Below are 24,889 nucleotides of genomic sequence, written 5' to 3'. Positions count from 1 at the left end.
CTGGAGCGGCGCTTATGAGGGGGGGGCAGGAGGAAACCGGCAGCCAGTCCCGCTGGAAAAGCCGTGTTCTGAGTGATCCAGCGCACTGCGTTATAAAAGCTTTGCCTGCGGGGACGCGACGTTTTCACTCCACTTTATTCACTGCGCGGCGCTAACCGCGCTCCGCTCCCCAACCGCGCGAGGGGAACTACAACTCCCGGCAGACCCCGCGGCCGCCGGCGGGGCTGTTCCATTCCCCGGTAGCGCAACACTTGTGGGGAGGAGCTTCCGCCTCCGTTCCCGCTGCCCTCTGTTGAGTGAGGGGGTGGGCTGTACCACTCGCGGGGCGTCCCCCGGCGCGGGCGGGGGGCGGAGCTCCGCGGGAGCGCGCGAGCGGCGGCGCCGGGCGGGGATGGAGCGCTGCGACCTGGGCGGGCGGCGGAGCGGCCCCGTGTGGGCCCGCAAGGCCGGGCCCGCGGCACAGCGGGGGTAACGGGGCCGGGCCGGGCCGGGCAGGGCCGGGCAGAGGGGAGCAGGAGCCCCAGGGGAGGGAGCGGACGGGGCACGGCCGGCCCGGGCCCGCCTGAGCGTCTGCGGGCTGGATGGAGGGGCAGCTGGGATATGCCCGGGTGGAACGCGGGGGAACACGTTCCCCTTGAATCATGGAATTGTCAGGGTTGTAAGGGACCTTTGGAGATCATCCAAGGCAGGGTCACCCAGAGCAGGTGACACAGGAACGTGTCCAGGTGGGTTTTGAATGTCTCCAGAGAGGGAGACTCCATGCCCTCCCTGGGCAGCCTGTTCCAGTGATCAGGGTAAAGAAGTTCTTCCTCATGTTCAGTGATACTTCCTGTGTTTTGGTTTATGGCCATTGCTCCTCCTCCTGTCGCTGGGCACCACCACCGAAAAGAGTCTGGCACCATCCTCTTGGCACCGCCTTTGAGATGTTTATTGCACTGATGAGATCCCCTCCTGAAGGCAGAGCAGGTCCCCCAGGAGGCTGTGAAACCCCCGTGCTCAGGCTGCTCACAGCTTGCCTGGGCACTTACCCCAGTTTAGGGCTTCAGTTTGTACTGAATGAAATGTTGAGGGGAATTCCCAGAGTTTAATCACAGTATGGTGTACAATGAAAACACTACCTGGCCCAAGCTGAAGAGCAGCAGCATGGATACTGCTTTGAGTGCCTCTGCCCTGGGGACTCTGGATGCAACCCTGTGAACTCCTAACTCTGTTCTCCCGAGTCTGTTTAGTAGCAGAGGAACTTCTGAAAGGCAGAGAGTGGCATAGAGAAGGTTGTGGGAGATGCTGTAACTGCACTGATAAGTGCTTGGGTTTCAGGGTGATTTTAGAAGCAGAAGTCACACTTCACTTGTCATAAAAAAACCCACATCACTAGATGTCAATTATAATTTAAAATACCTTATCTTTCTAGTTTCAATTTTATGGCCCTTTTATTGTAGAAAAGAATGGGCTTAACAGTGAGGTGCAATTAGTTTTCTCTCTAGTTTGTACCATGGCTATATGGCCCTTCTTCTGGTGTTTACTCAGACTTTGTATCCTACCTCCACAGCTGCATGTGCATGCTGGGTGGCATATTCTGTGTCTTAGAGAGGTGACAGCATCTTACACAGCCACAGTCACAGCATCCAGCGAGTGCTCTGCAGTCTTTAATCAGCCTGCCAATGTCCTGCAAAGTTTTAGATGTTTAGTTTGACTCTGAATTTATATCTAAGTGATGATAGAAAATAAATTGTTTGCTTAGTAAGCTTAATAAATCCAGGAGTAGCAGATCTCCCAAATCTTACTGTCCTGGTTCCTGGAAAATCCTTGCTCTTGCATCTTATTCTGCACATGGGTTTCATTTCTGCATCTCGCTCTGTTTTAAGGGACAGCACAGTGCAAGGATAGAAGTGAAAAAACGGAAACTTTTGTTCAGTAATATCTCAGATGAATAGTGATAAATACAGCTTTCTTCATAAAATCATAGAATGGTTTGAGTTGGAAGGGACCTTAAAGATCATCATGTCCCAGCCACCTGCCATGGGCAGGGACATGTCCCACTAGACCAGGTTGCTCAGAGCCCCATCCAACCTGGCCTTGAACACTTCCAGAGATTGGGCATCCACAACTTCTCTGGGCAACCTGTTCCACTGTCTCACCACCCTCACAGTAAAGACTTTTTTCCTAGTATGTAATCTAAACCTATTCTCTTTCACTTTGAAGCCGTTTCCCCTTGTCCTGTCACTACATGTCCTTGTAAAAAGTCCCTCTCCATGTTTCTTGTAGGTTCCCTTCAGGTACTGGAAAGCCTCAATTAGGTCATCCCAGAGCCTTCTCTTTTCCAGGCTGAACAAAATGTTTTTGGAGAAATTATATTAGAACTGATGTACCCCCACATCTAATCAAAGTAATGCACAGCTCTGTTTTCCAGCATGTTTCTTTGCATTGGTAATGACGAGCCAGGTTCCTTGCTGAGAGCTGAACTGGGTTTTCAGATGCATTGGTAGATGATCCATCAGGATATATGTTAGTGTTATTCATTAATAATGAAAATCAGGCAACCAGGAGCCACATAAGAGGATTGTGAATGGTGGATTTCCCCCATCTGTTTTATATGCCTCCTACCTACCTTCCAACACAGTGAATCACTTCCTTTGTAGTATATTTTTTATATTAAAAATATGTGGTTTTATTGAAGATTTTTCACATAGAAGCATTTTAATCCTAGGTCTTGGAGAAATACATAATAATAAAATTATTCTAAGCACAGTTGTTTTGCTTGCTTTCTTCACAGACTTATAGTGAACATAATCCATGGTGTCCAAGGGTACCATTCAAAGACAATACGTTTTCTGAATGTGGCTTTTGACGATTCTGGAGATTCTCTCCTCGCTGGGGACCGCCAGGGGAATATATATCTGTTTGACTTGAATGGAAACAGGTAAGAATATTTCTGTCAAGTCATTTTAATTGTCTGAGACATCCGTAACCTTCAGGGGTGTGGAACTTGCCTGGGCAGGATCCCATAGGTCAGGTCTTAACCCTCATTTTCCCATGAATGTGGAAATAGTAGTTTGCTCAGAGCTGAAACTACAAGCCGATGTCTCATGTAGCCTCCCTAAATATTATTTCATTAGTTAAGCTGCTCAAAAAGAGCAGAGGCTTGTAAGCAGAACAGCAATTTCATAGAACTTAAGTACTACCCCAAGGAGTTATTCTTTGGTCAGTATGGATCAATGAATGAGCCATGAATTGCAATAAACTAGTGGGTTTTTAATTGCAGAAATACGTCAACCAGTCTTTTCAACTTTTCACTACTGAGTTTTAAAATATTAGGACTGATTTTTAGATTTATTGTAATTAGATATGATTTACTTACTCCTTTTGAGTTGATTTATTTTTTTTCTTGGTGAAATATATATTGAAACTGATTAAGTTATTACTTCACTTCAGGAACCAAAGTTTCCTAACACAATGAGAATGTGTATTTTTAAATAGGTTCAACCTTGTCCAGCGAACGATGCAGGCTTGCACTGCTTTGGCATTTAATCTTCACAGAAAGACAGAGTTCCTGGTGGCTTTGGCAGATTATTCTGTGAAGTGCTTTGATACAGGTAAGGAGAAATTTGAAGGATTGGTATAAAAACCTATATAATTTTCGTTTTGATCTTGAATTCTTGGACAGGTTTGTTTTATGGAAATCATACTGTGTATTTCATGCCATCTGTTCAAAAAAGAAAAGTTTAGGCCCATGGGGGTTATAGTCCTGTGGGTAAATGAACCTAAATCAACCCTTTGCTTTGCCAAAGTTCCTTGTTCCCACTAAGTCACCCAGGCATCTGTTTAACTGAAGTCCAGCACAGATCACAGTTATATATGTTACCTTTTTTTAAGCAGTTCTGTATATGTTTGCTTAGAATGAGGTGCTCTATTATAATAAAGTCGAAGTCAGTTGACAGTATGTTAGTTTAGCAACGGAACCAGTTCTTAATTATATTTACAGTAAAATATTTGAACAAAGTGACAATATAGAATAAAAGAACTGTCAGTACTTTTGAGTATTCAAGTAGTTCTCTATCCTTGTTCAAAAGCAATGTTAAAAATTAACTTCACAGGCCAACTGTGTGTCTCTGTCTTGATTAGAAGTTAAATGGTGAAGGGCATTGACAATTCATTCTTCTTAAATTGATCTTTATCAAAAAGTGCAGTTGTAGTGTCTCTTAATCTGGATTTAAATATTTTTTAAAAGCTGTAGGAATCAGTCATCTGCAATTTGAGGATTTGAGACTGCTTTATCTGTGAAGATTTTAATGTAACACAATGTTCCTCAAAAGAGAGGAAGAATCAGAATTAAGGTCTGAAATCCTCTGCAGTTTTTCTCTTCCTTTCAACTACACCAAGACCAAACGTAGATGTTTGGGTGCACTTAGAGCAATATTAATTATTCCAGAAAGTACTGAATGTTTATATGGTGCTGTTTCCAGATATCAAGTCATACTCAGAAATGTTTTAAAATATAAATGGTATTCACATAAGTCAGTATTGAGTGAACTATCCTTAGAGGTGTATTAGATAGTACTTGGTGGGATCCATCCCCTTCTTTAGAAGCTGTGCTGTCTAATCCCATGTCACTCCTCAGGTGATGATAGCTTTAAGCACTCAATTGTTTGTAAGCACAGCAGAAAGTTTGACTGTTAGTCTTTATGAGCTGCTCTATAGCCATTTCCCATGTGTGATGCCACAGCAGCAGGTCAGCTGGAACCACCCCATGGGCTGTCAGGCAAACCACCCAGTGTAAACTGTATTTGCCACAAGTGCAGTTTGGTTGCTGAGGGAAGATTAGTGGTCGTGCAGTCACAAGTGGGAGACAATGTAGTCAGAGGAACCGTTTCCTTAGTCTGCAGTGCACAGTATAAAAATTTTTTGGATCCTAAAGGAATTCATTAAGTGTTGTTTTCTGACTGTACCTTTCTGTAGTCATAGCCAGTTGCCATTAAACCTTTCTTCCTTGCACCTGTAAATAGCCGCATAATCATTCACACACTCTGTCCACAAGTAAAAACAAGTGGAGAATTCTGACTAGAACATTTAGTCTCAACTTCTAGAGATTACTGTGGGTGTTCATGTCAGATATTCTCTGAGGCATGCTGAACTTACCTGATCACATTGTTCATGGCTTTTGAAGATTGATTTTTAGGCTAAATTGAACAAGTCTGTGCAAGTTGGCTTTCTGTGTATAACTGAGCATAATTTATAAAATCTGTTAGTTGGAGATGTGGAGAAGGTTATGCCTCTCTAAGGTGTAATAGCTATGTGAAGACTGATATCTTTATTTCTTGTTTATTGGGCTGTGATGGTAAATGGTTATATACTAGTAATGTTTATAAGTCTATTCCACTGCATAGTGTTGGCAATACAACTAAGGTAGTAGTTCTTTCACTTTGAATTACTTTCATATCCTTTCCATTTTTTTTTTTTTACAACTTCTGCAGAAACCAAGGAGTTAGTTAGTTGGATGAGAGGCCATGATTCATCAGTGTCTTCCATCTCTGTGCATGGCTCAGGCAGGTATGCTATCACTACTTCCACTGATACAGCACAACTGTGGGACTTGGACACCTTTCAAAGAATAAGAAAGCTCAATGTTCATCAGTCTGTGGGTATACAGAAGGTGAGTAAAGAGCAGTTGCTAAAGGGTGAACAAGCACACCTCAGTAGGTGTAACACCACATAGTAAAATCACATTTGTAAATCTTATTTCAAATACGGCTGAATCTTTTCTATCTTCTTTGGGCATATCATCGTAACTGTCATCCTAACACATCACCCAGATCACTGAAATACTGACTCAATAGTTGCAGAGATCTGCTGGGAACTTTTAAGGAACCTCCATCTTTAGAGATACTCAACACTTGCTTGGATATGACCTTGACTATCCACTTTAACCTGGAAGTTGGAGCCATGGTTTAGACTGACCTTGCTTTGACCTGTGGTGGGCTCAGAGGACCTCCATAGATTGATTCCAACCTGAATGGTAGTGGGATTTAAGGGTGTTGTTAAAAACAGTTTTGGTGTCATAATGGTCCAACAGTCACCACCACCTGCCCCATTCAGCTGCTTATTCCAAAGCTGCTCTTCTGTCTGCACACTAAGAACTGAATGTAGGAACAAAGAAGGCTGAAAACTCAGCAAAAAGAAATTGCTGCTTTTCAGCCCAGTGGTTTCTTTGTTTCTGTTTGCTGCACAGGCACTTATACTGGGACAGCATGGGATGACAAGGATGACATGTTTATGTCAGGGAGTAGTTTAAATAGGTCTTCCTTAGAGTTACATTGTTTTAAACAGGTCTGCCTGCGCCACCAAATGTCACACTGTGGCATAAGTACTATGGAAAGCCCTGACGCAGAGCCTGGGCGTGGCTTGCACACGTGCTGCCCTGCAGTGAATACTCTGACCAACACCACTTCAAACCAAACTTCTCGTCAGGCTGGTCACTAAAAAGCCATGCTGATTTTGCAGAGAACAAGGCTATTCATTTGAGTGCCTTCACTCTGTTCTAGGTCAGGCAGAAATTCTGACAGCTTAAAACAGTCACCTAGCAATTACCATAAAAAATGATTCATACATCTTTGTTTGTTTGTTATATTGAAACTGTTGTGTAGTGCATGTTGCTAAAATAGTTATAATATCTCCCCTCCAAAGATGGCTACATTTCTTTAGTGGACAAGATCTTTCTACTGCTCAGTATCTTTCTTTGTGTAAGCCATGTGTAGGGATTTCTTATTGATAAATGGCTCTTGGAATTTGGTAGGATCAGGATGTTACAGTATGGAAACAACCGTTAAAGCCAAACAAGGGTTGAATTAATAAATCGTATTTGGGAATCAAGAGCCTGCTCTTTTTTTTTTTTTTTTTTTTAGTGCTGCCATTTCTGATAGGACATTGTGCAAATGGTCTGGATTTCATTTTCCTGTCTTTAGAATAATGATATTTATTCCCATGCCATTATTTAAGACATACAGATAAGTAAGTGCTTTATTGAAGATTAGATTTATTATTAGACTGCAGCCCTGACACTCAAGTGTCTAAAGCTGGATTCTTGCTCACTGTCTGAGCCTGTGGAGTAGAGTCATCAATCTCATGTGCTTTTTGGTGCCTCCTGTTAAGTTGGTGTGGGACAAAGCTAATTTAAAAAGAGAGACCGAGCTGCACAGTGTATGGACAGCAGGTGAAACAAAGGAGAAGGAAGACAACACATCTATAGTGACCATTTCCAAAGCATCACTGCTTATTCAACAGCTGCTTGTGACCATCCTGGGATATTTTTCTACAGCAAAGCAGAAAGTTAGGAGCTGTTCAGTAGTCCAGTTTGCCAAAACTTAAACTTCATCCATCTGCATGATAGACGTCTGCTCTCATTTAATTGTCTGGTCTTCTTCAGGGTCCCTGAAGGAGGACAGACAGCTCAGTCTGTCTGAAGATAAGTGACTGTGGTAGGTGAGGCAGCTCTTTCCCTACAGATAATTTTTGCTCACTGTCAAGTGATTAATTTGGCTCGAACATCCAACTTCCAGTCACTAAGATGAATCCCATCCCGCTTATCCAGATTTACAGATTTTCAAGGCCCTAAGAGACCATTCAGTCCAAAACTCTGAACTTTGTAGCACTGACTGTTAATCTCAGCCAGTGAGTACTTCAGGTTCAGATATCAGAAGACATTTTCAGTTTCACGTTCAAAATTACAGATACTGGGAATTTGCTGAAGCTGCATGAGCTGCTGCCAAAATAGAACCTCTGATCTAAACCAATAATTTATCATTAAGCAAGAATGTATTTATGACATCCAAAAATGTAAATAATCCAATTTTTTTTCTTTTGGAAACAGGTTACATATAAACAATAAACATGTTCAGAATAGTTGCAAAAATATATATATTTACAGACTTTTTTGTTCTGTCTTTATTCATCCTCACAGTAAAATCTGCATTTCATAGTTGGAGAATAGATTGCTAAACATTCTACAATATTTTAAATAGTTGTATGCAAAACTAAGGAGTTTAAGTCTAGAGATGAATGCTTCAGAGAGTGCATTCGCAGGCTCTTGGTACTGTTTGAATGCTTTTTAGTTTGTAGAAGATGCAGGAAGCAGTTGTTCACTGACCAGTTCTGGCTCATGTCTCCCATCCCCTCCTGCTCCTGGGTTTATGTTCCCACTACTTATATTGCGTTCTCTGTAGCACCCACCAGAAGTCTCCACAACACAGTTTTAACAGTCATAAAAATAACACAGATAAAATTTGTGTCATTTTGGCAAGTTGAACTGGCTTAGCAAAGGATATGACGAGTTGTGAACCAATGCAAGGGAGAGCAGGCCCACCCCTCTCTAGGCTGTCCCAGGGGACAGGACCAGCTGCCTGTGGGATCCAAGCCTTGCACAGTTACAGCAACAGCCACACAGTCATGGTTTCCTGCCATGTTTTATTTTGCCATGCACTTTGGTTCAATTTAGAGTGTACTTCTTTGACAACATTCCATTTTTTTTTCTTTTCCATATTCTTCCAGGTTTTTTTTCTTCCATTGAGTAACACCATTCTCAGCTGTTTCAAAGATAATTCTGTTTTTGCATGGGAATTTGATACTCTTCACTGTAAATACCAGTTGCCATCTCCTGTAGAAGGTTCTCTATTACTTTATAAGGTGTTTGCAGTTACCAGGTAAATTGCTATTTTAAACATTCTAAAGCAGACTACAAAAATTGTAGTTTTAAACAGGTTCTCCTTTATTTGTAATAATTTATGGAAGTATTGAGCTATATAATAAGATAAGCTTTTGAAGTCTGCTGTAGCTGGTACTTTCAGCAATGATCAATAGCAGTGTTTATTATAGTCCAATAGCAGTTGAAATAAATAAAGTTGATTTTTAATGACCATTAAAATAAGGTTTAAACTATCCTTTACCTTAGCAAATGTTATTGTTTAGTAGGTGTTTTGTTCTTTTGGGAGAATATGACAAAGTAATGGCAGATTCAAAAGTGACTTGAGGGCTTAGAACAAAATGTACCATCTCTCTCTTTAGCTAATACTAACTTAAATTATAATATGCTGATGGAAACTTTACCTCATCTGTAATCCAGAGATGGCCGGACCTTTGTAGCTGGTGGAAAATCAAATCGTCTTCACTTATGGTGTTTGGAATCAAAGCGGTTGATAAAAATAATCCAGATGCCTGAGAAAGTGCGAGCTGTCCGTCACCTGGAATTCCTCCCTGACAGTTTTGATGGGGGCTCCAATCAGGTCAGTTTTTTTACAAAGCCTAAGATAGGAATATTTGGTTAGTTGATTCAAGACCTATACTTTGAGGGCTTTGGGAGGGGACACTGGGGATATGGGCCTGTACCAAACAAAAGGAAAGTGACTGTGCTCAATCTTTGCTCAACTGCTCTTTTAGCTTAATGGAATCTCATTGCTGGATGGAGTATTCCACTTTGATTTACACTGACAATATTAATTGAGGAATCCTTTTAACTTACAGGTCCTTGGAGTGTTAAGTCAAGATAATATTATGAGGTTTATCAATATAGAAACATGCAAACTCCTTTTTGATATTGGGAGTCCTGAAGAAGGAATTAGTACAGCAGCAATTAGTCCCAATGGACGGTATATTGCATCAGTAATGGAAAATGGAAGCCTTAACTTATACAGTGTCCAAGCTTTGACTCAAGAAGGAAATAAGGTAGAGTGTTTTACATTTCTTAAAACAGCAGTAAATCCTCTTGAAGTTAATATTTGTCTACATATCTTTTGTACCAGCAGTAATTTGCAGATACATGTGGGGGAGCCATATTTAACAATACAAGTTTAGAAAAAGTGTTTTGTAGAGTTTCCTTCATAGTTCCTCCAGTCTGCCAGGTAATTTGATGTTTTTAAGGTATATTTATCACTGTGTTTCTGGTGTTGGAACAAGGGGGAGATGCTATTTCTTTCTACAGCAATTTGCAAGCATCAGTTCTTTGCGGAGTGATGTTTGGGGGGAGATGGAAGCAGCATAATTGTGCTGCTTCTGTTCCATTTCCAATAGGAAATGTTTAGCAAGTAATGCTCTCTTAAAGTGTGGGCATGAATGGTATTTTTATTACTAGTGATTTTGTTCTTCTTACTGTGTTATTGGATACCAGCATCCATACCCCTAATCTTTCCTAAATAAGAAACATTCTAAATACCAGTTCTTATTTCATTAAAGTAATTTATTAATGGGAGTTAGGTTTCTAAATCCAGAATTCCACATATCTTTAATCACCATGTCTTTGAAGTAAACAGTAACCAGCTCTGGGTAATGATGGAGTTGGAGCTGAGGAAGGATGTGTAAAGATGTCACACGCATTCCATTTGCACTTTTGCTGACGGTTTGACGTGAACTGGGAGATCCACTTTGTTACTTGCTTTCCCAATCTCCAGCATTGAATTAATTAATGCCTGCCCGACACTGAAGGCTAATTAAAGTTTGTAAAGGTCTTCTGTATTCTTTTTAACTGGTGCTATAGAAATGCAAAGTATTTTAATGACACTGAGAAACACACTAAAGTAATAACCTTAACAGTACATGATACACATCTATACTATTCCAATTATATTTTAGTGTTTGCTAAGCAAGGAAATAACATGATTGAGTTGGTTTGGAAGTTATATAAACCTTCTTATAGTTAAAGCAGTTTTTATTCACTGACATTCTTTTTCAGAGGTATACAATCCGTATATATCTATGGTAGAAATGTGTTTCTATTCTTCTTCCTATGGCCATCAGACTCAGAAATGTGGCATGTAAAATAAACAACAAATTATAGTGCTATGTAATCTGTCTTACAAGATTTTAACCAAGGTATTTGCACTTAATATTAGCCTCCACCATCCATGTTCAAAGTTGTACAAGATGGGTCCAAGTCCACATCAGAGACAAATAAACTGATAATGAAAGTAACTCCAGGAAGGTCAGAGGGGTCTTGGAAATCTAGAGGAAGCAAAATTCAAACCAGATTGCTAAAACTGCAAGGAAATGCATCCCTTGAAAATAAAGAGGTAGGAAGAAGTTGCAAATATTTTGTTCTCCCATCTGCAGCATTTAAATTTCATTGCCATTTATTTTAAAGAATAAGTTCAGGCACCGATGCACTTGGATGTTTGAGCAGAGAAAGGATTAAGGAAATTTTAGTACCATTTTCTCTCTCTCTTTAGCCTTCCTATACTCCTATAGTATGTGACACAGCTAGAGATACCTCCAGTCATCTTGGGGTACCTCTGAGGTTGTTCAAGCAGCTTGTGACACATTCGGATATTTGCTAGATCTGATCTGCTTCCCTGCTAGAAAACTGGCACCTTTAAAATGTCTGCCTAAAATAATTTCATTTTTATTAATTATTTAGAAGATGAATTACTGTTAAATTTATTTCCCTTCTGTCATCACTGTGCCGTTTTCTCTCTCTGTCTTTATCTTGTGTCTCCTGTGTACACACATATACACATACACATATCTGTGTGTATATATATCCTCCTGCAACATGTGTCACCATATGATCTATTTCTTATGTCAGTGTTCTTTATGGTTTGCTATATCCATAATTTAAATGTACATGGTTTAGTCAGGGTATGATCTGCTTCTCACTGAAATCAATGGCAGCTGTTCCTTGAGTTCACGAGACAATAAATGATGTTTTGAATTATCTTTTCTTTGTTGTTGAAATACCTAGGACTATGTAACAAATAGCAATAGACATTTTATTTTTTAAATATTATGTCAGGAACTTCAATATTTCACTACTATCATTGATCAGAGTGCAAAAGAGAGCAAATCATTACATTTATTGTTGATCCCCTATTTTGTAGAATGAGTTGCCGGGTGGATTAAACAAGAAGCGTCTGCGGGCCTTATTGAAAGGATTTGGAGAATATCCAGCTAAGTACAGGTATTTTTTTTGTGTGCAAGGTCATGCTTGCACAAAATAAAATTGCTTGTATTTACTGGCCTATGAAAGAGAAGTTGCTTGACTAAGGCTGCATTTTAATTGCAGGATGTTTGTTTGGCGTTCCTTATTACAACTTCCTGAAAACCACCCGGCATTCAGTAGCTTAATAGATAAGGGAACCCACAGTGCCTTTGTAAATATTCACAATAAGTACCCCATCAAAAGCAGAAAACTGCTGAGAGTTCTACAGAGGTAAAATATATATTTGTATTTATTAAAATATTATAGATTTTTATTTTCATATAGTGATCTGAAATGTATCCACTGAGCTGGAATCAGCTATAAGGAAAATTCTAAAATGAAATAGTAGTACCCTTATGTAATTTTGTTTTGATAACACATACAATCCTGCATCTGTCTTGAAGTTCACTCTTTTTCTATGTTGTGGTTCTAAAATACATATTATAATTTTGTCTGGTTTTATATTGATTTTCTACACCCTGTTTGCCCTTGTGCACAGGACCTTATCAGCTCTAGCTCACTGGTCTGCTATTTTTGCTGAGACACCTTATATTCCTTTGCTGGCATTCCCATTTGTAAAATTATTCCAGAACAACCCACTGATCTGCTTTGAAGTTGTTGCAACAGTAGTAGGTAAGCAATGATTTTAAAAACTCAAATATGCTGCAACGTGGTTAAGCTTTCCAGTGCAAAAGAGCATTTCCTGCTGAAATGAATGAGGTATTTCCTAAGAGGTCAACAGGCTCTCTTCTAATTAATATGTAGCAACTGTGTGCCTAAAACAAAAACCTCAAATATTAGACTTCCTTTTGCAGTGTATCTTGCAAAAACTTAGCAGTTTTAATAGTATTTGTAAGGTCTAATCAGCAAAACCAAGTGTATCTAGCATAATTATATCAAAATAATTAGGTCTCTTAGATGTGGGAAAAGTAGTCACACCCACCTACCCCCTCACCTGCTGCCAGTCAAAAGGGAATGATCTCTTTCAAGGTTTTATTGTGTTTAGTTGTCCTAAGCATGTGGCAACTCAGAACTAGACGTTTGTCTGAACACTGGCTGTGGCTGTCTTCTGAAGAAACGTTCTAAATTAAAGTGCTTTACGCTTAAATTAATTGTTGCAGCTTCTGCTAAGTCTGCAGAAGATACGTGCTGCCAAGCATACGTACCCGCTTTGCAAACACATGCTGTTAGTGGACAAGTATCCAAGTTTACAGAAATTATTCTTAGGACGTTAAAAATTACTTGATCCAGGCTGTAGTTTCATGAGACAGAAATACTGGTTTAAGTATTGCCGTCTGCCTCTGATGCCTTAGTCCCACAGCACACAGACTTTTTTCATTTTATATTTGAGCCTTAGTAGTTCTTCAGTCTGATTCACAGTGTGCTGACACAAAAACTCATGCCAGTGCAGCTGGAGGAGCAGTGTGGGAATGGTTTAGGAATAGATGCTAGGAAAGAGAAGAGATGGGAGTATCTTAAACAGCCTTTGCTGCCTGAAACTGTCTCTTAAATTCATGGCTGTTGTAAACAAACTTGAAGGTTGTCATGAGTCTGTCACTCTGGATTACAGTGGATTGTGTTGGGCTTTTTATTCTCTTTTCAGTTAATTTTTGCCAGCACTGGTTTGAATATTTTCCCAATCCTCCAGTTAATGTCCTTAGTATGATGGAAAATGTTTTGGCACATCATGACAAAGAACTACTCCAGCATTTAATAAAATACAATGTGACTTCACAGGTAATGTTCTAGCCAACTTTTGTATACAAAAATGTACTGCAGTGAATACTAGGGCACTAGTTTCTTATTTTGATGTAGTTCTGTTTTGGGGAAGTTTTCATTAAATAACTCTCAATTAAATATGAGAGTGTAAAGAATATATCATTGCTTTCCTGCTGTTCTTTCTTGTCTGGGATCATAAATCTCATGCACATGCTACTGTAGTTCTTAGAAGTTCTTTGCTTTCAAGTCCACATTGCTTGAAAACCTACTCATAAAATTATAAATGTATCTTTTTTTTTAAATGAACATAAGTGTGATGAATTAATTTTGTAATTCCTGTTTATCATTAGGGATGATTTTAGCTTCACGAATTTAAACAGAACATTTAGACATCCTGTGAAATAAGAAACATATTTGTAATCACCCCATATTTACTCTGAATATTTATAGTTGGTGATGAAACTTGTCTTCAAATGGTCTGGTTTATTTCCTGTTTCTTTCAAAAATCAATAGATTCTTGGTATAAGGCAAGAAAAATTATATTTTGTCTTCTAAAGGGATGGTAAAATTGTACTAATGGATTATTTTATCTTTTTTCCTAAATAATTTAGGTTTATGCTTGGCCTCTCCTAGAAACACTGTTATCGGAGGTTCTAACAAGAGAAGAATGGCTGAAAGTCTTTGACAATATCTTCTCCAACCATCCTTCATACTTTCTAATGATTGTTGTTGCCTATATTATATGTTCCAGAGCTCCTTTGCTTCAGTGTAATCAAGCAGCGGATTTTGAGGTAAACTTCTTTATATTCAAGTCAGTCATGTGCAAGAGATGTATAAAACATTGTATCTGTTGTTAGAGAGGTTAGAAGGAGATGTTTCATTTCCACATTAATATATTAATACATGTTTCTGAACAAAGTTATCTGGTATTTGACAAATATACAATAAATGAGTAAAACATTGAGCAATTTCCTGCATTTCATGCAAGGAGAACTTTAAAAGCTTTCATAGGCTTTCTAATGCCACTAAAAGCCATTTTGTAAATTTCAATAGTTCATCAACCACAAAATAATTCTGCCTCTTTTTTGGGGATCTAATGTGGACTTCTGCCTCTGGAGACAATACACAATCGTTCTGTTATGTTGCTTCATAATCCTGTTTTCAAATTTGCAAAATTAGGCAGTATTATTGAATGTTCTCTGAAGCTAAATGAAAATGTTTCCTTATGTTTAGCCTTACATGGGGGAAGGAGTTTTTTTCTTATGAAAACATTTCTGTAGGCAAATAAAGGGTTCCACCTCTAAAATGTGCTTTTAGAGTCAATTTGACTGATGTTGAAGAGATAACATTGTTGCCGTGTTTAGTAATGACCACTTTAGATATTTTCTTGGTAAATAAAGTCTTTGATGGGAAGAATAGTCCTGCAAGAAGAGAAACTTCCAATCTTCATGGTTGAACACCAAAAGTCAAGGGAGGTTCATCCAGTGGTAGGACTGTCTGTTTGGGCAGTGGAACACTCTAAATTGACACTTAACTTTCCAGATCCTTTACACAACAGCCATTTGAAGAGAAGGGAAAGAACCAGAGTGTACTTTCACAACTCAAAGAGGTTTGGTTCAAGTCATTTGAACTGGTAATATTTTATGAATTGGTAGGGATAACTAAATAAACCCTTTGTAGATTTACTGTTGAAATATAGATCTTGCTAACTTACCTAATTATTCCCAAAGAGCTGTAATAAAAATAAATACATATTTATGTAAAAATACATAAAAGTGCATAATCTTTTGTAGAATGTAAATGGAAGCATGTCTCTTACAGTACTTCGTTCATCACCGTAACAACCTGGAGATCACAGCTGTGATTAAGGAAGCCTATCGTCTTATGGAGGCTACACCACTAGACATCCATCCACAGCGTATGCTTGAGGACTTTATACCACTTACAAAAGGACAGTACCCTATATTTAATAAATATCCCAAGTTCATTGTGGATTATCAAGCTCAGGAACGGGAGCGGATCAGACAGGATGAAATGGAATACTTAAAAGAGAGGTATTACTGGGAAAGTTGACGACAGTCTCAGACTGGGAGGGACAGGTGGACACAATTGCCTTTGTCTTTTGTAATGCATATGCTTGAGAAGAGAGACAAGAAAGAAGATTCAGGAAGATGACTTTAAATAGTTGCTAAAGGTTCAGTATTATTTGGTTTGACACATTTTGAAGTCAAATCATCAGTTTTATCTTAAACAAAAAATATTTGCTAATTCGCAAAAAATATTGGGCCACGGGTGACCAACTTGGAATCTCATAGTCAGAGCCTAAACCTTTGTTGACTTTGTGGGGTCCAACTTTTGAAGGGCTGGGAGTTCTTAGCTTGCTGTTGAAATCAGTGGGTGCCATGATGCCAAGGCACCTTTAGAAACTGGTTTTTGTTAAGAATGTGAAGAAGAAAATACCTGCACTCATCTGCCATGCCCTATTTGTCTCTAGCAGTCAGTATTGTAACTCTTCCTCATGTACTTTGTCAGTACAAAGAGGATGCCATATTCTGTCATGTTGTCTCATTTCAGCAGTTCTTTGCTAATACAGTAATTAATTTCTAAGTAATCAAGTAAATTCTTGATAATTGGCTTGAGTTATTAACATGTGACCTCCTTCCATTTAGACAATTAGCACATGAATCAGAAGCCAAAGCAGAGGAACAGAAAGCAGAAGATGAAGCCTGGTATCAAAAGCAGAAATTACTTCGAGAAGCTGAAGAACAGAGGCGGAAAATGCTGCTGGAAGAAGAAGAGAAGTTGGCAGAACAGAGGCAGAGGTATTGTAATATAAGAAGCATTAGGGGTCTGGCTATTGCATCCTGCTATTACATTTTTAACCACAAATAAAGGAGAAATAACCACTAATTTGTATAAATTGTAATGTGGGATAACTGTGGTCTGGCAGGTCATATTTTGGTGTGAAAATTAGGTGATCTGGTTGTATTACTGCCTTGCCTGAGGGAATACAGCAGATTAGAGGTCAAGTCACTTCATAATTTTTTCTCGGCTCCCAGGCTTTTGTCTGGTCTCTTTGGATTGGGAGTACTTTTAAGCAGTCAATTGCTGTGTGCTTGCACACTGAGACTTCAGACTTGCACTAACCCACACTGCAAATATGAGAGTTGCTATAGTATCAGTGACTGTATCCAGTCTTGTATTTCTAGTGGATCTAGAAAAAAGACTGTTTTATGTATCAGTTGATGAGCAAACAGTTGTGACAGTAATGAAGCTGAACTGTTAGTTTGTATGTTTTGCAGTTGTGAAGGTTTAAGAGAATGTCAACATCTCCATAGTTTCTTAAATCAACTAAAAGTAATTGTAGAATCAATTAGGTTGGAAATGACCATTAAGATTATTGAGTCCCACCATTAACCCAGGGCTGTCAAATCCACTGCTAAACCTTGTCCTTAACCATCACCTTTGGGAGCACATCTCTTAAACCTCTGTAACCACAGAGGGTTTTTTTAAAAAAAGCAATGAGTTTTTTTTTTTGCAAAATTTATTTGCAAAATAATTCTTCAGTTTATGTTTTTGTTCCTTGAAAGAGTTTGATATTTTCCAAATAAACTTAGGACAGTTTTTTTGCAGCAAGAGGTACCAGGACACTGAAGTTATTCTAAGTAACAGTTTCCAATTTTGGATTGTTGCAATACTAAACTAGTGCTTATTACAGTGGAACAGGTCCCAGGACTTGAATGCTTAACTGGGGACATTGCCATTAAACAATGTTTGTGTGTCTGTGAATTTAGTTTTGTCTCATAAATGAAAACTGGAAAAGTTACATGAATGAAAGCAACTGTCCTAAACTTTATAAGTTAGAGATGAGTTCACAGTAACTAATGGCTAACTGCACTGTTTGTGCTCTTTGGTACTGACCTTTTATGTATACAAGTTCTCTTGTTCCTGTTTGTTTTGGCTTTGAAGACTCACTGCTATTAAAAGAGATCTGAAAGTAAAGGAACTACAACTTCTAGATGCTTCAAGAAGGCGTTTTCTGAACTACCAGCAAGATCAGCTTCAAATGGAACTGAAACGTCTTGATGATGAAATTGCAAGAAAGGTTGAGCATTGCTAAAGCAGTTCTTTTCTAGAAGGTTTAATAGTGAAAATAAATAAGGAAAAAATGCATAACTAAAATTGTAGTTGATGTACTGTGATTTATGAGGCCAGAGGTGTATTTAGCAAGAGATGGACTGCTTTAAGTGGTAAATGCATAATTTTACAGGGGTTTTTTGACACTTAGTATGTTCTACTGGCTTGCTTTAACTGGGAACATTCCTCAGAAAAGTCAGATTCGTCTGATTATTGGCAGTTTTGAAAAACGTAACGAGTTCCTTAAATGGCTGGTGAATTCTCAGCTGTCTGTGGGCTGTATGTCCAGATTGCAAATCAACTCTGCCATTGATTGGGAGGCTCTGCAGTGGCCTCTGGCCAGGCCTGGCTCTGTTTCCGTGTTACCAGCTCGTGGACCGTGGCATGCAATGCTGAGAATGGAAGCTTTTGAACCTCGTGGGCACAAATGGAGCCTTTGCAGGGCTGTTCCCTGTGTCTCAGCACCACACTCTGCAGAGCACAGTGCACAGTGCGTGCTTGTTCCCTCAGTCAGGGTGCTGTAAGACTCGTTAGCTCCAGCTCAGCACAGGTTCTGCCAAGTGGCCACTTGCCCACCTGTCTGCTGTCCTCCCCAGCCTTCTGGGTTCAGAGACTCCTTATTCAACTCAGAGCTGCATCTGGCAGGTTATTAGCACTAGTTCAAGCCTGACATTTCCCTAACAAGCTTGGCTGTATGCAAAACTCTTTCTGTGCCTCTTTTCCACCTTGCCCTGAGCTTTTGATATGCAATATTTTCTGTTCATGGTATGACAGAAGGTTAACTAGAACTTAGGAGAGGGTGTAGCTTGGGGGTTTGCACATTCTTGATAATGTTTTTTTTAAGGGAGAAGAATTTCTTTACTATATTTTCATGTGTTTCTCTTCTCCTTAAGGCATCCATGAGAGAGCAGGAAACAGCTGCTGCTGTTCAGGAAGTAGAAGTACGAAGGATGGAACTTGAATCACAAAGACAGCTTTTTGAGCAGGTAATTGTTAGGGAGCTATACACATGTTTAATGGTTCTTCCTTTAAAGTTCTTGGATTCAATTATGTTCATTCAACCAGACTTTGTCAGGAAAAAGGAGGCCTTTTTTTTTCCTTTTCCTCTTTCATACCTTTATTTTAGAATAAACCCTCTGTTGATAAAACCATTAGCAGAACTCACTATTATCTCTTTTTTTGGGTGAAAATACTCGTATCCTCCCTGTTTTATTCTTACCCTGTGCAGAGATATCATTTGGTTGCTGCACGATTTAGCTGTGTGCTCAGCTGCTTGAGGGAAGTAAGGAACAGGTAAATAAGAAATAAGTCTATAGCAGTGTGTTCTCATCCCAGAAACTCCCACCTTTTCATCTGTGATATCCAGATATATCTACATTTTCTGGAGAGAACAGTATAGCAGATTGATGTAGTTGATGAAAAACTGTCTAGTTGCCAACAACATCATTAAGCAAAAAGGAAAGGATGGCTTGTTGGGAATGTGCAGTTCCTTTCTGAAATGACTGACTTATAATTCAGAGATCACTAGTAAATAATAAAGGGCTTTAATCAGTAATACTGTTTAAAGTTAAATATGAGTTAATTATTATAAATAATTATTATAAATTACTGAAAAGGAAGGATGCCAATGGAAGGCTTTAGAAATGTTTGTTTTGGTTAGAAATAGTAAGTTAAATGTTTAGAAATCATAGCTACATGTGCCCATCGTGCATGTGTGTAGATCCAATGGAATGAAGTGGACACTCACCTATCTAACCCTTATTTTGAAACGTGTGTCTGCTTGTATGTGGTTTTTTAAAGATTTTGGCCATATACTTTTTATAAGCCATGCTGAGCATAACCGGGGTAAATTTCTGTTAGCATCTATTTATTAAATACACAGCCAGCTGGATTGTGGCTACATAACACAAACCAGGCTAAGCTCATTTGTATTCCAGTACATGTAAAGTCAACTCTTTAGGGGAACTAATTCTACAATGATCATCCTCTTTAGTCTAGAAAGGTAGCAGATATTTAACTAACTGAGGATATATATCTGCCCACAAGAATCTGTGCAGAGACAGGCTTTCCCTGCCATGCCCTGAACTGTTTTGCTGCCATCAGTGAGGGGCTTATTCCAGCTTAGAAGGTTGTGTATCTTTACTTTGCCTCAGCTGCTCAGTAGATTCCCACAGGCCTGGGAAGGGGTTATTTCTTCTCCAGAAAATTGTGTAGATTTGCCCTGGTGAACGTGAAGAAAGATGGTGAGAGTTAAAATGCTATTTCTAGATCTGCTGCTGGTTTGTACTGCTTTGGCAAATCATCTCTGCATTCAAGCTGCAGATGTGTTTATTATAAGTCCCAGTACCATGAAACACAATTATTATTTGTGAAACATTTTGAGGTTTTGGCTAAAATTTGCCATAAAAGTAGAGAATATTTTCATGATTAATCTAATTCATTTAAGTTGGAATTCTGGTTTTATGCTCCACTGTAATCCAAGGACTGGAATTACATCCATATCAACCTGAGAGACCACTGTCATGACTCTAGTGTTAGTGTAATTCCAAGTTAATAAAACAGCAGGAACTATCATTTTCTTGGACAGTTATCATATGTAGTGGGATGAGATGTGTGGATATATTCATATACTAGTTTAATGAAATTTTAATAAATGTTAGAGGCAGAATTACAAATGTGAGCTAGTAGCTTAGCAACAGTAATTTTTGTTTGTGTGTTTGGCAGCATCTAATCAAAGATCAAGAGGCAGTTACGAAGGAAATGAAAGAAAAGGTGGATGCCCATCAAAGAAAGGTGGATCTGGAAGATCACTGTGTTCAGAGATTGATGGAAATAGATAGAGAAGAAAACCAGAAAGCTCAGACAGTAAGATGACTGGATCTTAACATGTGTTTGGGGTAGCCAGTATGTTATCTAGTACAAATAGTACTAGTTAATAGTATTATGATTGCAATTAACTAGTTCAAGTTAATATAGAAATATTTTCTAAAGAAATCTAATTTCTAGATACCTATATTAATACATTAGGATGCTATGTTTGAAGTTTGGACTGAAGTGTCCAAACATCTACATAATTCTGAAATTCCCTGGATCTGCCAGGAATATTAATTTTTTTTTCACTTCTCAACACTTAGAAGGCACGTAAGTCTCAAAATTGATTTTCAGAATAAGTCATCCTCCTGTTAAGGAACATGTTTTGTTTGTAACCATAACAAAACAAAAGTAAGCCTCAAATGAGCTTTCAGTTGGTTGTACTTGGCAGGAAACTCAGTGGTAAAAGATGTCTTCTAGATCACAGTAATGAATGTGTGTAGCTTGACATTGGGAATTGTTCAGATTTGCAACCTCAAAACTTGTAACTGCACAGTTGGAAAAATAGTTGCAGCTATCCCACTGCCCATATGCTTGTCATCTGCATTTGTATTTTGTCTAGAAAAAAACATATGGGCCTGAGTTTTTGTAAACAGCATTCGATTTTTGGAAGCAGATGGATGTGGGTGAAAGTATTGGCATTCAGGTATCAGTCTTATGGCAGCTGCACCTGTAAATGAGTGGCACTGCAGGAGCAGCCTCCCAGCAGGGACATCCAACAGTGATACTGGAGAACACCTCAGTTCGTCTTGCCTGGTCTGTAGGTAGGGCTGTGCAAGTGGAATAGACTGAGTGGATTGCTGGTAAGGAAGGTGTTTCACTAGGTGGCTGAAGGAAACGTAGCCAAAGCCGAGCAGAAGCGCATTGACACCGACTGGAGGCTGCGGGTGCTGCAGAGGCTGAGGCGCGACGACCAGGACCGGGAGAAGGTCTACGAGGAGCTAGTCAAGCTCCTGCATGACAACAGGGTGAGAGAAGCTGAACTGCTGAAGGCCATGAGGGAGACAGAAGAAAAAAAGGTATTTGCATTATTTCTTTTTCCTAAGTGGGCCTGGCACACTGGGTAACTGTCTTTTGCCCATAACGTGGAGACCATAAAGAACTACAGAAAATTGGTGAGAATGTTTTAGATTTGGGAAAGTATATTGCTATTTCTGTAAGTTCCTCTCTTTTTTTTTTCCCCTGACCCAAGACTTTTGCTTTTCTCCAGGTGTTTGATTGAGACATTTTTCAGTATAAAACATTCACACATCTTAGTAACATATATTTTGAATTAAGGGTGAAGTGTAATCTGTAATAATCCAGATGGTTTAACTTGTTGGTTTTTCCTTGCAACACATCTGTTGAAGATATTTAATATCTCTCTTGCACAGTGGGAAGACATTATACAGAAAGAAGCTCAACTAGAGGAAGAGCAGAAGGCAGCTGCTGCAGCAGATGAGCACAGAAAGCAGTTCTTAGATGACAAAATTAATGATGCATTAGAATTGTCTGAAAAGCTGGAAAGGGAAGATGGTTATTTTGGTGAGCATATAGATAACGCAATTCTATGTGGATGTTGGCATGAAGCATTCAACAACTCAACGCAAACTGTGTCCAGTATTAGGGATACACTTAAGCATAACTCCTTTACATAAGTACTTTTTGGCAGTATTCTTTCATGAAACCAATATATCAGGCTAGACTTGGAAAGAAATCTCAGTTCAATATCTATCAGATACAGCTATATAAGTGGCGTTTTTGGTAGGGACACAGGTTTACCTCAACTTAAGCCAATCCATTAGAAATCCTCTGTCAAATAAGGTTGTCCTGTGATGATATACACTATTATACCAGAAGTGACTTTTCCAAGTGTTTGTTCACAGAAGAAAATCACATGTATGTGCTTTCAGAACTGGCCAGTACATCTTTCCCAAATGCTGCATTCGTGTGTTTTTGCAGATATTTCTCTTATCCCCCCATGTCTTCAAGGCTCACATAAAATTAGTGGTTAGTATTAAGGTTAGGTGATTAGTATTGCTTTGGGCAAACATTTTCAGCCTTTGCCCTTATTTACTTAATGTTTTTGGTATGGAGTAATTTCCAAATGCACATTATTAAAATGGGTGTTTCCTTAAAACTGCAAGTATGAGTGGCCATATTCCATATGATCTTATGGCATATTTGTCAGAAGATTAATTATATAGGAAGAAACAGCACATGTAATTTCTTAGAGAGCTGTAATTTCTTAAAGGGAATTTTAAGAAATTAATGAAATTACAGAGCTGTAATTTATTAAAATGAAGTGCAGTGATGCATAGCCTTGACCGATAGGGTAGGAACATTGACTTCTAATTCTGAGCAAATTGTACTTGCCATTAGCTGGAGCTTCCTGAAAAAAAAACTGTTTCACCTCAAGCTAGGAAAATTCACTAGAAACTTACACAGGTTTAATTCACAAAGAATCCTTCTCTCCATTCCACAGAGAGACCGTGTGATTTAAAGGCCAGACGTACAGAGAGAGGAGTAGAAGTCCAGCAGGTGCTGAGGTCTGGAAACATCTGTCTGAATGATTTATCTGCATTTGTGCAATCACCACACAGTAAGTTTCAAAGTTAGGACTCTGTTTTCTTTCATGTTTAGTTTCAGAAGCATTGCTGGAACACCTCATTGTGTGATTGAGTCATTATTAGTTGTGTGGGTGTTTAGTGGATAGTAAACCAGTTTAGTGTTGTGTTCTATTTCACACCTGAAAAAAAAGTACTTGGTACCAGCACACAAAGGAAGTGCCTGAAGTGTGTCACATTATGAGAGTAGTCCTAGTAAACCTCAGCTTAGTTTAATCGCATTCTGACCTGATCATTTTAGCTATCCTTTTCCTGTCTTCATGTTTATGTATGATTTGGGAATGTTGAGAAGATGTAGAGCTGTCTTTCATCAAAATCTTACTGGGAGTTATAGTCAAGAATTAGTCTAATCATTTTTTCTGGGCTGTCCTAACAACTCTGCAGTGAAAGCACAATTTAAAATCCTATGCACCTTATGTACAAAACTCTGCAGGCAATGGGAACACGTATCCATGGACGTGCTGTAGCCATCCATTAGCATCTGACCTTCTGGCAGCAAAACAGGTGCTGCTTTCAAAGAAACTTGCTCTTTGCAGGTCTGAGGACTGTCTCACATACAGTGGTACTGTGTGCCAGAGATACTTGTTTTCCAATAGGTATTTGTAGTGTATGTGGAAAACCATTAGCTGCAACACTAAGTCCGAGTTTTCTTGCACTTCAGTGTCTTTACGAGAACTGGCACGCCAGGAGCGGGAGCTGATGGCAGAAGTCCGGCAGCTCAGACAAAGGCTGATCTCACAGGCTAAAAGTAGACACCCTCCAGCTCATTTCCCAGCTACAACGTGGACACCGTGACATGCTTTGCTCTGGACCTCAGCTGTACTTTGAAATTATTAATCAGTGAAAAGCTAAATATGTATAGTGTGATTCAGGATGGGTCATAGACTGTTTATTATAACAGCCTTTGGAGGTATTTTTTTATATAAATGCTAGATAGAAAATATGTGTTTTGTTATTTTTTACTTAAATAATAAATAAACTCAGTTTTTACCACTAGGCTACTACCCGTGCAGTATTTGTATACTTTTTTCAGCTGCCTACCATGACTTGAAGACAAACTACTGTTAAAATGTGGTTTTGTCAGTGATGTGTAAGTGGATTCTACAAGTTGCAGCAGGGAAATTTGCAATTAGAGAAAAAAATCATTTCCAGTGAGAGCCAAACACTGAAACCAAGGCTCAGAGAGGGTATGGAGCCTCTGCTGCTGGAGATGTATGTGGTTGTTACACATACAAGCAGGTTCATTCCATGAGAAACAAGGGGAGAGAGGATCTCAATAAATACATTGCTTTTCATACTGCTAGAGGTACTGACAGCTAATGGTTTTGACCCAAGAAGAGGACTGGGATCCTAATTTGTTCTGCTTCCCCTGGGGTTTTGCTGATGCTCCTTGGGGCAGCAGTGTCAGAGCAGGACTGCCCATGGTGCCCTGTGGGGGCTGAAGCACCGGGCAGAGGGCAGACCTGTGATGATACCTGCGATACCAGCAGATCCTTGTCACTTGGGGCTGGGAACAGTCTTCCCGATTCTCTTTAAATTACATGAAGACCTAAATGCACAGAGGTACTTGGTTATCCTTGCCTTAGCATCCTCTGAGTCT

General features: G+C 39.2%; 1 protein-coding gene across 5 annotated transcripts; it reads left to right on the top strand.

The window, feature by feature from the left end:
* The first annotated feature begins 109 nt into the window (after positions 1-109).
* TBC1D31 (TBC1 domain family member 31) lies at positions 110-24,291 on the top strand. 5 transcript variants are annotated; one of them, XM_032711675.1, is made up of 22 exons: positions 110-239; positions 2,774-2,920; positions 3,478-3,593; positions 5,472-5,650; positions 8,542-8,693; positions 9,113-9,272; positions 9,511-9,711; positions 10,875-11,051; positions 11,856-11,935; positions 12,041-12,187; positions 12,456-12,589; positions 13,560-13,693; positions 14,287-14,466; positions 15,497-15,729; positions 16,345-16,497; positions 17,645-17,780; positions 18,706-18,798; positions 20,537-20,677; positions 21,508-21,702; positions 22,057-22,207; positions 23,148-23,264; positions 23,951-24,291. In XM_032711675.1, exons 3-22 carry the CDS (start codon positions 3,500-3,502, stop codon positions 24,082-24,084), a joined length of 2,991 nt encoding a protein of 996 aa, XP_032567566.1. In that variant the 5' UTR covers positions 110-239; positions 2,774-2,920; positions 3,478-3,499; the 3' UTR covers positions 24,085-24,291. The 5 variants fall into 5 exon arrangements, with proteins under 5 accessions (XP_032567566.1, XP_032567542.1, XP_032567550.1 ...); XM_032711651.1 differs by lacking the exon at positions 110-239 and adding an exon at positions 388-468; XM_032711667.1 differs by lacking the exon at positions 110-239 and adding an exon at positions 707-725.
* The last annotated feature ends 598 nt before the right edge of the window (positions 24,292-24,889 follow it).

The sequence above is a fragment of the Chiroxiphia lanceolata genome, chromosome 1, assembly GCF_009829145.1.
Source record: "Chiroxiphia lanceolata isolate bChiLan1 chromosome 1, bChiLan1.pri, whole genome shotgun sequence".
NCBI lineage: Eukaryota > Metazoa > Chordata > Aves > Passeriformes > Pipridae > Chiroxiphia > Chiroxiphia lanceolata.
The sequence above is the reverse complement of the archived record's forward strand: the minus strand, read 5'-3'. Positions and strand labels throughout refer to the sequence as shown.